Genomic DNA, 13765 nt, shown 5'->3' on the forward strand with positions numbered 1-13765 from the left:
ATGCATAAAAGAACATGTTAACAAATATAATTTTGATGATTGACGGTAATATAGCTTACAAAGTTCTGTACCCATGATAGGATTTAGCTTGCTCAGGAGATGAATCCTCAACAATGACCTTTTTCTTTTTGGATTGTGTCCTGGGAGAAAAAAATAAGTATGAATTAGAAATACAAAATTAATTTGATCACAAAATACTATCCAAAGAAGTGCTTACTTTTGTGGTGTTCTCTGAGTCTTTTTCTTTGTTTTTTGCTTCTCTACTGGTGATGATTCTTCGCTTCTAAAAGTTAATAAGAGACGCTCTGTTAATACATGAAATCTTGATAATAAACCCAAAGGAAAGCAGTAATAATTTCAGAACATTACTCATCATTTGATTCAGATTCTGAATCAGAATCCTCCTGAATCTTCTTTCTTTTTTTGGACTCCATTCTGGAAGGCAAACAATCATTATTTAAAAACATACTAAAAGGGACAAAATACACCCAAATAAATGCACAAAATACACCTAAATGAATGCACAAAATACACCCAACTGGATAAACAAAATACATCCAAGTATGTTACTTACCTTTTGGCTTTTCGGGTGGGTTGTTTCCTTGTTGAATCCTCTGAGTCTTCTTCAGTCTCAGACTCAAAGGTAGAATGGACATCATTGTCAATTGTTTCGGTCTCAGATGATGATGATGAACTTGGCTTCCTTTTTTTGGTTTTTTCTTTTTTTTTCTTTTTTCTTTATTTCTTTCATTTTCTCCTTTGTTTTGGCCATCTTTACAATTCCCTGAAACATTAGAAATGTTAGTTAACAACATTCAGATAAATAAAATACACCGAAGATATTTTGTTCACTTACCATATGTTCTTCCATTTTTGCCCTCATTCTTTCAACTAACTGCTCTCTAGTCCAGTTGGTAATCCAGGGTTCTAGAGGTCTTTCTTCCCCTTTCTTGTCTTTATTTTTTGATAGATGGAAGTAAACTATCATCAGGGCAAACAGGCAGTCGTCAATTGCCTTTTTCTTTTTTAGATTGTAATCTGTTATTCTCTTGATGATAAAATTCAGAACATGTGCTCCCCAGTTCCCCTCTGTTATTGTGTCCATCTTGAAAATTGGTGCCAGGTGCACAGGGAAGATTTTGTTTATTGTGGTTGGTAACAGGAACGCCATCTGTATATAGAGAATGAAAATCCTCTTGAACATGAGGCGATCCTGTTCATTATTAACACCAATAGCCATCATCTCATCTGTCAGATTTTTGAGGGTCTTCCCTGGAATCTTCTAAAAATTTGTTTGTTGTCTTCAGAAAGATCCTTATAATTGACTTTCTGAGGCAGTAGATCTCCTATAAAAAGGGAAACAACATTGTATGAAAATCACTTGAAATACACCCAAGCATCACTTAAAATACACCTCAATATGGCTTATATACACCTATGTGTGTAGCGAGTTACCTGATGCGTTGATGCCAAGCGCAGCCCCTATTGTTCTTGGTCTTACTTTAAACGAACCATAGCCGGTTTCGAGTCTGTTTTTCCCTAATTTAAAGGAGTTAGCTAACTCCTTTAATATTTGGTGATGCACCCTTAGCGGCAGGATGTGCATCAGGCCACCAAATCCCAAATCCCTAACAATTGCTTTCTTCTCCTCGCTCATATTTCTGAATTTCTCACTCAACAAATGGGTTGCACACTTAAGGTCTTTAGTTTGCTATAATCAAAGAAAAATTAGAGTCAGATATATTTCTATTATGAAAAACTGATTTGATCTAAGACATATATTTGTTCTTACATTTTTTCTAGCTTGATTTTTGCCTGCCATTTTTTCTGAAATGAAAAATACACCCATAGATATCAGTCAGATACACCTATAGATCAGCCACATACACCTATACGGATTCTCATAAATATTTAATTAGATTAGTTCAAAATGATGTTTCAATTCACTCAAACATGCATAAATATACAAGTCAAGCAATATTACAAGGTCAAGTAATATACACCCAAGGACAAGCAATATTTAGAACTGTTGCAACAGTTGATTATATTACATTATATCAGTTCAGAAATATACACCCAACAAATTATGCCATATACACCCAACAAATTACTCCATATACACCCACCAAATTACTCAATATACTCCCAAAAATCAGTTACGAAAAGAACTAGAACAAGAAGAACAGTAAAACCTAGAACAACTAAGAAGAATAGTAAACCTTAAAACCAAGAAGAACAGTAAAACCTAGAACAAGAAGAACATTAAAAACAGTAAAATGAGAGCTAGAACAAGAAGAACAGTAAAATCTAGAAGAACGTAGAAGAACAGTAAAACGTAGTTCTTCGATTTCGAAATGTGGAAAATCTACAAGATAAGTAAAATAGTAACGTACCTTGAGTAATATATCTTCATTTTTTCTGGAGATTGTTGATGGAGAGTTCTATCTTGTGTTGATGGTTTCTGCTAATCTTCACGACAAGTTCTATCTCTTCAGTTTGGAATGTTGCTCGAAAATTGACGGTTTGTGTTTTCTTCGAAGGAGAAGTGGAAGAGTGCGCCATAACGAGCGCTAGCTTTGTGCGAAGCGTAACCATTGAGTGACGCGCATGTAATTGACGCTCCATTCAAAGGGAGTGAGTGCATGTGGATAGAAGTCTGGGCTGGGCAACTTGTAAGGCTTGTAAGCCTTATTTGCTTGTATGTGTAGCAGGCCCGATTCTCAAATTGCAAGAAATTCTGAAATCCAATTACATCCAAATGGTCACTACTATTACTACTACTATACTATAACAACAAAGAAGTCTTATCCCACTTGGTAGAGTCAACTAAATAGACCAAATGACAATAGGATGCCTTTCATAGATCATAATTGTGTTAAACTCGTCTATACTTAAATAGTTAAATCTCTTTGAATAAAACAACAATAATACATATTCTAAACAATCAACAACTTACTGAATGTTACATGCAATCACGACATCCTAATAATTAGAACATTTACACTATTGTTCATCCATTCCCATCCTTATAAAAAAAAGTTATGATTAAATTGAAAATTAATAAATTGGAAGGGGAGGGGGGAAAAACATCAAAGTACCTCAAAGAGTTCATTTATGTTGTCCGCTGTCTTTGCAAATCTCTGTATAAAGCACATTCAGTTCTTCTCTGCATAGTCAAAGACATTCTTCACAGAAACAATGAAGTATACTCTATGAGAAAACAAGGGACTCGAGTCTCTAATGAAAAATAGAAATATATTGAAGAGTATTGCAATACCTGAACAGCCACCTCTCACTTCTCATGAAGATCAGCTTTATTATCAACCAATGCCAGAATTATTTCAGGGCTTCTGTGCTTTTGTAGCTCCTACAAAATTAACAATACTTCAGATCCTGAAACAAATTGACAGAAAATGTAGAAACTCAAACTATTCCAATCTCATAACCCTAATCAGCAAAACTAAGTCATATGTCAATTCACCACATATATTCATATTTTTTTGTTTTTTAAATAGAATTTTCCGAAACTAAATGTGGGACGGCATAAGAAAAAGTAACTCAAGATTAGTGAACAAATAAACTAAAGGAGTTGCCAATTTTTTAGAATTGGACAAATGTAATTAAAATTTTGTGTATTGATCTGCATTTGAGAATAAGCTTAGCTATGACAAACTCCAAAATTATCCATTGAATATCACAGTTTGTAATTCATTTCTCTCTGTTAGTAAAACAAAATTGCTGCTGTGTGTGCGTTTGTGGTAAAGAATATATGGTTCATGATGGAGGGCACAAAGCGTACAACCTTAATATATGGTACAACTAGAAACTAACTCACCTGTTCTGGCAGATTGAGTGTACGGGCAGCAAGGCGAGGCGAGGCGCAGCGCGGCGACGTGAGGCGAGGCGCGCCGAGTGGCGAACAGGGCTTCGACGGATCAATCAGTGCAGATCTTCAGAGATTGACGGAAGCTTTGGATGAAGACGACGGACCGACGGCTATGGACGAAGATGACAGACTGATGGAGGAGAAACTCACTTTACACGATTTTCAGAGAGAAAATTAGGGGCTGGCTAGGGTTTTTTTTCCTTTGTGCCAAAATGCCAAGAGTTTTTTGGGTATTTTGAAAAAATAGAGATATGTCCAATTAGGATACCTAACTCAAACAGGAGAATATTCGTTTTTTAAATAGAATATTCTGTTATCTTAAACATTATTCTCACGATAGGGACTTAATTGAAAAAAATTAACGTATAAGGACCCAATTGAAAAGAAAAAAAATGTAGGGACTTAATTGAAAATTCGGTAAAACTATAGGGACTCGCAAAATAATTAAACCTTGCATAAACTCTACAGAAGCACCTCGGAGCGACATCATTGTTTAGGTCTTCGACATGCACAACATATAGAACTGAGTTTGAAGTTGAATTTTCTTATCTTATTCTTCCTACGCTTCTTCTTGAGATTGGAGATGCTCCATTGATGGCTATTGTTACTGTAGTTGGAACTCCTCACGAACAAATCCACTCAATTGAATGATTAGGGCTACCTATCAAACGACGTCATTTTGCAGTAGGGGGACTCATTTGTCCCATTTTAAAATGTTCTCTCCATGTATGCATCCGTAATGGTCGGGTCAGTACAACGGGAGTCACGTCAGATTTTTTTTTTATTGGGTCTTACGGACTCATATGAACCAAAGGACTTATATGTCTAATTTTTAAAGAGGTCAAAAACTTAAAAGTATTTTTAAAAAATCGTCATAGATAAAAATGTGGAACAAAAGGTAAGAGACAATTTTTTTCAACTTTTGTATCCATATTGTTATTTTTTTGTTGAAATTTATTAGCATTGATACAAAATTTCTTGTATCTACTAGGTTTTTTTCCCTTTAAAAACCTATAAATATATCACAAGTTTTTCTAAACCCGAAAATTAATACTTTTATCTTTAAAAGCTTATACGTTCATTGCGAAAATCCTTAGTAGATTGTAGACTTGTTTGTCCTGTTAATATAACATTTACCAGATTTTGCTAATAGACTCCAACCCCACCTATTGGATCCATTTATCTGGATNNNAATGCGAAAATAAAATAAATAAAATTTAAAATTTAAAAATCTCACGAGACCCTTCCCTTCGGCCTCTATAAATTAAGGCGTGTTAGCAAAGGTTTCACACCTCACTTATTTCCAACATTTTCTTTTCTTTCTCTCTCCAGTGTCAATGTTTTCACGTGTCTCTCACTTTCTTCGTTCTGTTCTTTTCTGTCCTCATTCCTTTCACTCTGTTTGTTCCCTAACAAAAAACCACAATTGAGTTTTGTTCTTTCCCATTTTAGGGTTGTTCTCAGGAGGTAGTTGATGTTTCATTTTGGGGTTGTCTCCGCGTAGAAAATAAATAAATAAAAAATTGACTTTCTTTGAAGTGTTGAAGCAGCATAAGCTTAAACCTTTCTAAGGTTCAAACAATGGAAGGACAGAACCAATTCAATTCTTCTTCTTCTTCTTCGTCTTCTTTCACTTCTGAACTCTTTGGATCCGACCAATCCCAACGTCCATCTTCTAATTCTGGAATCTTGGCTTCTATATTCCCTCCATCGTCTAAGGTTTTGTTTCTGATCGTGGAATGTTCAATTAATTTGAATATCTCTGTTTTTCTCTGCATTTTCTTTTCATTGTTGATGTGTTGTGCTCAGAGCTTTGAATTTTGAAGTTGGGGAATTCAATTTCAATGATGCACCAATTTAACTGATTAAACGACAAGTTGAAATTTGAATCAGCTCTGAGTTTTGTTTTCCCCAATGATTCTGTTTCAGGTGTTAGGGAGAGAATCTCGGCATTTTCAAGTGACCGAAAAAACCGCAACCCCAAAAACGGTTATACCTGGTAGTTGTTACTCTCACTCAACACTATATTAATGTGTATTCTAACATATTTTTCAACCGTTCTTTTATTTGTTTTAAAATTTCACGAGGAATACCAAAAAAATACAAATCAAACGCATACCATTAATATATAATGGGACTGAAAACAATTTTAGTGTTCAAATTTTTGTTTCTAAAATATTTTTTATCATGTATATCTAATTATCTATAGAACATATTTTATACCATTTATAAGATTTACCTGACTAAATGGATAAATTAATACATAAGCATCTGTTAATACACTAATATGTTTTATAGAAGTATGTAACTATATTCCTTATTTTTAAACAGCGTATAAGAATTATCTTATACGAGTCTAGTATCTTATTTTTTTTTTTTGGTGACTAGTCTAGTATCTTATTTAATAATAAAGGAATATATATCAAATTAGTATACAAGAAGAAAATTAGCATACACAATATTGTTCTTCTTCTACCTATGTAATTTGATTTTATCAATTTGGTAAAAGTTTGTCATTCTTGGTGATGTTTAAATGTTCAACCAAAAAGTTACACAGCAGCTATTAGCTCATTCCCTATTTGCTATATTTTCCTTTATTCTCCTTATGTCTCAGTTATATACCTAAATACGTAGAGTACTAGTGTCCCTCATACATTGACTATGAAAAAAAAGTTTTTCTAAAGAATTTATTTGTTTCAATTCATTATGAGATTTACTTCAACTTTTTGGGATAAAAATATTATTCTTTTCCTTCCAATGCTGCACCCCCCGCCCCTCTTTTATGTCATCTCCCAAATCCCTATTGTGTCTATATGTGCAGATGATGTACACAAGTACAAGAGCAATGATGGTGAAACTCGTAATCACACAACAAATAAGGATATGATGAGTTCCATGTATGAGGAACAAAGAGTTCAACCTTGCCACCTTAGCTCATCAATCTATTATGGTGGCCAGGACATATATTCGCATCCTCAAAGTACACAAAACTCCGGATTGAACTCTTTGGTGAGTGTATTTATATTTAGTCATGTGTATATTGAGTTATTAATTTCTAGAGAATGACAAACACTACACTATGTATGTATTTGTAAACATGAAACACTATTCAAAGGCATGATTTGTAAACTAACAAGTGGTATGACTATTATCGAATGAGACGTGAATTCAATTAAAACAGAGACTATATTTTATTAGATAATAAATAAAATATGAGATGGTGTAGTATTCCACACTTCATATATGTACACAAGACAAATTGAACTATACTTATTAAATAAGTTATTATTTGGATTTATTCATTTAATTAGGGTATATTTTGTATTATTCGTGTTAGTACAAGAAGGATGGGGGAGAAGATGACTCTGGAAGTGCTTCAAGAGGAAACTGGTGGCAAGGTATGATTGATACGCCTCTTATAAATATGTGGTAAAATCTTTGGCAATATAATAATTGGCTTCCTCTGATTCGTCATATATAATTCTCTCATTGCTTTTTGTTTTTCTTTCTTTTTTCTTTCTACAGGATCTCTCTATTATTAGGAGCATTGCTAAGGATTAAGGAATATACTCCTAACGGTATGACTTTCTAAACTCTATAGCCGAGTCCCACTCTAGCTAGTTCCCTTAAAAAAAAAATTTATTGTACAAATTGTATTTACTTCTCTTGATATTCTACAAGTGATAGATTTTCTTCTGTTTCTAAAAGTATTAAAAAAAATAATTATTCTATTAATTTCTATAATTTTACTAAATTTTTAATTAGGTTTTTATATTTTTTTTCAGTTAAATCTCTATACTAATTTTTTTTTTAATTTAGTCTCTAATCACAACAGACATTAAAAAAACGTTTACATGTGTATAATTCACCAAAATACCATGTCTTTAACTTTATAAAATTGCGGTTCTGAAAATCAAATTAGACTAACTACGGATCGAACCAGGAGTTTGTCGGTTTACTCTAAATGATGCTGTTTTGGTATTTCATTAAAAAAAAAAAAAGAAAAGAAAGAATTTTTAAATTAACCATTCAAACGAGTCTCTCTTCCCTTTCACTCACATGGAACGGTAGAAGTAAAAACCATTCTCTTCTATCTCAGCTCTTCCTTGAGAACCTTAGCCTCCATAGAGCCACCCGTCGTCTCACTATCGCCACCTGGTTCGTCGTGGTCATTCGCCAATCCTCCTGGTTCGTCGTGCTCGAAGGCCCTTTAGTCGTTCGCGCAACGCCAGCGTCTCCAGGTGATGCTCCTTAGATCTTTGCCCGTCGTCCGTCCATCATGTTCGTCGCCAGCTCGCCAGTGTTTGTCGCCAGCTCCCCGTTGTCCATCGCTAACTTGCCAATGTTCGTCCTTATTCCTCAAGTCTCTGCTCACTGTCCTCACTGAAAGTAATGCCTCGGATGCTCAGTCAGTGCTCAGTGCTTGTTCTTGCTTGTTCTTGGACTCTTGGTTGATTAACTCTGGTATTGACTTACTACTTGATAAATTGATACTGATCCTTGGGGAATTAATATTGAAGTTCCTTCAATGGCAAATGTCACAATAGAGAAGAGTGGGTTTGGATCACACAATGATGGGTTGAGATGCTATAGTGGCACCACACAATGCCAAACGGAGTATGGAGGAAGAGAAAGAGTTTTCTATTCGAGTGAAAGAGGAGGGAAAGGAATAAGGATTACTTTGTCAATATGAAAAAAGACTACAATAAGTGAATAATAATTCAAACGTTTTAATTATGGTATATCCAATTTGAAAACATAATATATTCTATTAAATTAAATGTTTTTGTCATTGTAGGAACTAAACTAAAATTTAAAAATTAGTATAGAGACTTACTTAAAAAAAATTATAAGGATTTAATTACAAATTTAGTCAAATTATACTGAGTTAATCTATGAAGCACGGACACTTTGCTGAGTTGCCGTGTCTGCGTGTCGGACACATTTCGGACACGACACTCACCGACACTCGTCCGACACGCGTGTCTGCTGTGTCCAAACCGTGTCTCAATAAAAAATAAAAAATCTTCTCCGGACACACTTGTACACACCTAAATACCATCACGTGTCAGTGTGTCCGGTCTTATTCTTAATATATATTTTCAAAATAAATTTAGATATAGTATATATTATTATTTATTAAAACAAAAAATATTTTAAATACTTGATATAATTAAAATAAGACATTAAAAATAATTTAAAAAATTAATTTATATTTTAATATCAATAAAATATTAAAATATCATTACGGTTTATCTAAAAAATACTTTATATTTTATATGTATGCGTGTCCCCGTGTCATGTAAGATTTTAAAATTCGCGTGTCGGCGTGTCCCGTGTCGTGTCGTGGTGTCCGTGCATCATAGGAGTTAATCAACCAAGAGTTTATAATGCTTATATCAAGAATTAATTATATGACTCGAATCTATATATAACCTTAAAGTCACATTAAAGTGAACTACTCAATTATATTAGCTATTTCAGTCTAAGATTTCCCTTCTAAAATTTAAATTTAAATAATAATACATTTGATGAATCTTTGTATACATGTAATCCCTGTTGCATGTTATTTTGCAGGTTAGGAGGATCGCTTAGCAGAATTTAATTTCTACCCTTCCATATATATCTATATATCTATATATATATGGTGAGTGTTGGGGCCAGGGCAAATTGTTTTCTCCAGCCAAAAAACAGAATCACATAATCAGTATGAACCTGTAAATAAAGAATTGAATAATGCATCATCTCAATGATGTATAAGTTGTATGCTATATATATGTAGCTAACTAAAGTTTTGATGATTTTAAATCAAATGCGGGAAAATCACACTTTACTGGTTTTTCCTTTACCTTGTATTTCAGATGTCTTGAACTGATGAATCATCAGCTTGTATAACCAGCATGCTCTTATATATGAGTTTAAAATTGAAAAAAAAAATTATATGAGTGAAATCCTCTCTACAACTAATTAAATTAACCGAGATATAGTTTTTTGCCCTTTTTTAACTTCTATGTTGTTGAAAATTATAGAAGTGAAAACTTTCTGCATCTGTTTGGGGATAAAAAAAAAACTCAATCTAATTGTATTTTGTGAGTTCGATATTTTCGAGATATAATAATATTGACTCATATTATTATTGTATTGTTATCAATAATATTCCGTTAGCAACTATAATTATTGGGACAAAATAATATAATTAAAATTTGTAAACAAAAAATAAAGAGAAATGAACAAAATAATTTAGACAATAATAAATATAATATGGTTAAGTGGTAAAAATTATAATTTTTTAAATAGGTAAATATCAAATCGGTATTCAAAAGATTCGGGCACCGATAAACTCGTACATAATCTTTTATTTACAAAATAATTTTTGAAAAATTTTAAAATTTAACAAAAGTGACCAGTCATCAATTGAGTTACCTGGAGTTGAGGTTTAGAGGTGACGTGTCAGTTAATAATTATTATAATTACAAAAGTTACCCATTTTTAATTTTATAATTTGCGTAATTACCCAAATTAGTTCTCACGAATTTTAAAAGTATTTTAGTTCTAAAAAAATTAATACACAAATCAATCCCCAATGTTTTACTTCAACTGATAAATCAGTTCCCAGCTCATTTTCTGACCGAATAATTATCCAGATCATTTCCCAAAGATTTTAAAAGCGGATATTTTAGTCTCCAATTAATTCCCAACATTTTTTCCGTCAGACATAACTGTTCTCTAGACATAAATGTTCTCTGTCTAAGAAAAAGTAAAATTATTATTAATTACACAATAATATTGTACCATAATTTTTTATATTTTTTGAACAAAAATAATCATAAATTTATTCATTAGATTCTTATGTTTGTATAATAATAATAATAATAATAATAATAATAATAATAAAATTATTAGAGATTATTTTACAAAAAACTCAAGATTGAAACTATTTGATATTTTTGTATTTAATATAATTAAAAGATGTCCTATTTAAAAAATATGTTTGTATTAAAATAAAATATTTTAATTTAAATTTCAAAGTATCATTATTCTCCTTACTTATATCTAGCGAAAATAGTGTATTAATAATTTAATATGCTAGTGTCATCGTCCACATACACAAAGCTAAGTTAATAATAATAAAGATCGACATATAGTAAAAATAAAATAAACGGGGGACTGTTATATTTGACAGAAAAAACACTGTCTGTGTATTAATTTTTTTGGACTAAAATGTCTGCTTTTAAAATCTTTGGGGACTGATCTGAATAATTACTCTGCTAGAAAATGAATTGGAAACTAATTTGTCTGCCGAAGTAAAATTTTAGGAATTGATTTGTGGATTAATTTTTTTTGGGACTAAAATATCTGTTTTTAAAATTCTTGGGGACTAATTTTAATAATTACTCTTATAATTTTAAAAACACAATTTCAATTTTCTAAAACTCTAATCCTTTTTTCTCTTCTTCTTCCTTAGGCATCCTCACACCTTCCCTCCTCGAACTCTTCTACCTCACTACCACCCAAAATTTTGAAAATCGAATCGATCAATTGAATCGTTTTTGTTATTAATTCATTAATTTATTGGTTCAATCGGTTTGACTAATTCAACTAAAAAAATTATTTTATAATAAATTAATATATAAAATAATAAATAGAAACAAAAATATAAATAATTAAAATTATACTCTTATTCTAATTTAAAAATTAAATAAAAGTTATAAAAAAGAAAACTTTTTCAAAATCTTAATGAAAAGATTAAAAAAAGTTTATTGGGCTCAATGCAGTCCATCCCACGTGCAACATAAGACTAAACTTCTTAAAAAAAAAGCCCCTAATATATCATTGGAAAATGCTAGGGGGACAATGACTTTGTTGAACAATATGAACAACTACCAATCAAATAAAAACACACTACACCTCCAAATTAACCCTCTAAATTTTAATATTAAAATAACTATCCGTATACTAGTAAAATGAACATCCGATATATCTATTGTTTACATTGTTTAATATTTTCATTGTTTACCTATACTTTTCCTATATCATTATATCATTCAATTGTTATTCTATCTCTTCCATTCAAATCAAGGTTGCGAGAACCGGATCGGTCAATGAATTGGTGAAGTTATTGGTTCAATGGTTTATTGGTTCGACCGAGTTTTAACCGGAGTTCAATCGTTTAATTAAATATTAAATAAATTATTAAAAAACCTAAAAATAATTTTAAATATATAAATTCAATAATTTCTAACTTAATAAAATTTAAAATTTTATATAATAAATTATCCATAACTTAATATTAGAGGTTCACAAACAACTTCAAACATCAAAGTTTATAACTAAAAAAAAAAAAACGCACATAATGACAAACCCATAATATTCTACATTCAAAAGAAACAATTACTAGCAAGTTTTCAACTAATCAAAGGTGCAACTCATCAAAAATCATAATCATCATTAAGTGTTCCAATATCTCCATCATAAATAGGTAATGCAAAGCCACCATCTTCAGAAGTACCACTAAAAGAAGCTATATTTGAAGAATCAGCGACATCAGGCAAATCCACATCAACTTCCACATCTCCTCCATCTAATAAAACAAAATAAAAAACCAAGAAAAAATTAAAGTTATAACTTTACAACATATATCTTTAGTAAATGAAACAAGTTTTGCTATTTCAATCACCTTTAGGATATGAAGGCATAGCATTATCCGTGTAAATTAAATTTTCAATGCCTTCGATATCTCCATTAGTAAATTCAGGATCATTTTCATCTGCTATTATCCAAAAAATCTACTGTGTCAATACTTTGAATGTCAATTGGATCATAATTCTTCTTCTTGCGATGCAATCTAGATCGAAGGCGTAGATTATAAGTCACATAAACAATGTCACTTAGCCTTTGATGCTCTAATCGGTTCCTCCTCTTTTAATGGATTTGTTCAAAGAGGCTCCAGTTCCTCTCACATCCGGATGATGAAGATGTTTGATGAAGAAGATGAATCGCCATTTTTTGCAAATTAGGAGCACTCCCACCGTGTAGCCTCCACCATTCACCTACCAGGATATGAAAGTCAAACATCAATTCTCATTCAATATTTAAAAAACCTTCAAAGTAAATTGAACATAGAAATATAATAACTTACCAGGTTCGAGTCTCTTAAATGCTTTCAAAGCACTTTCCCTTCCAAAACTTTCTTTTCGATCTCGATACAACTGTATCTCTTGTATTGCGGCAACTGAGTCATCGCAAAGAGTTTCAATATCAAATAAATCAAGTAAAGACCTCAAGATATTTGCCTTCTCAACAAACCCCTCACTATAGAGGAAACCTGGATTCAAAAAGTATGCTGCTGCATGGAGGTCACGCTTTAAATACTTATCCCACTGCATTTTCAAGAAACTTGTATAAGGTGTGTATGCAGCTTTTCTATTTCTAAATATTGTCTTGATAGCAATTTTGGCTCTTTGCATGCCCTCATACACGTATCCCAGAGAAGGTTTCTCATCAGTATCAACAAGTCTCAATAACTTAATAAGAGGACCAATAATCATCACAGTAGTAACACAATCCTCCCAAAACTTACTATCCAAGATAATTGAGCTAACCATCTTCCCATTGAGCTAACCATTTTCCCATCTTAACCTTATGCACAATCACTTGTAACAAACACTTGTAAATTTTTTTCTACCTTATTTTTTTTGTTTTCCTCCAAAAGCCTTTTGAATTGAAGTTCAACATCTTCAGTTACTTTGTTACAAACTTTAATTTGTCCAGGAATTTTTGCAAGATGATATTTCATTCTATATATCTCCCCTCCATTGTAAGTATTCAAGCAGAAAATACATGTATATTGAGCCTTTTTATTTTTTATCATACTTCACT

General features: G+C 31.9%; 2 protein-coding genes across 2 annotated transcripts; one reads left to right on the forward strand and one right to left on the reverse strand.

Annotated features, from left to right (window-relative positions):
• LOC107639459 lies at positions 5157-9832 on the forward strand. Its single transcript, XM_016342963.2, has 6 exons — positions 5157-5605; positions 5816-5885; positions 6708-6895; positions 7224-7284; positions 7412-7464; positions 9464-9832. The coding sequence occupies exons 1-5, from the start codon at positions 5468-5470 to the stop codon at positions 7426-7428; spliced, it is 474 nt and encodes a 157-aa protein (XP_016198449.1). The 5' UTR covers positions 5157-5467; the 3' UTR covers positions 7429-7464; positions 9464-9832.
• Positions 12775-13491, reverse strand: LOC110271517. The gene is made up of 2 exons (XM_021122470.1): positions 13026-13491; positions 12775-12936 (listed from the first exon to the last, which is right to left on the reverse strand). The coding sequence occupies exons 1-2, from the start codon at positions 13489-13491 to the stop codon at positions 12809-12811; spliced, it is 594 nt and encodes a 197-aa protein (XP_020978129.1). The 3' UTR covers positions 12775-12808.

Source organism: Arachis ipaensis, chromosome B04 (genome assembly GCF_000816755.2).
Source record: "Arachis ipaensis cultivar K30076 chromosome B04, Araip1.1, whole genome shotgun sequence".
NCBI lineage: Eukaryota > Viridiplantae > Streptophyta > Magnoliopsida > Fabales > Fabaceae > Arachis > Arachis ipaensis.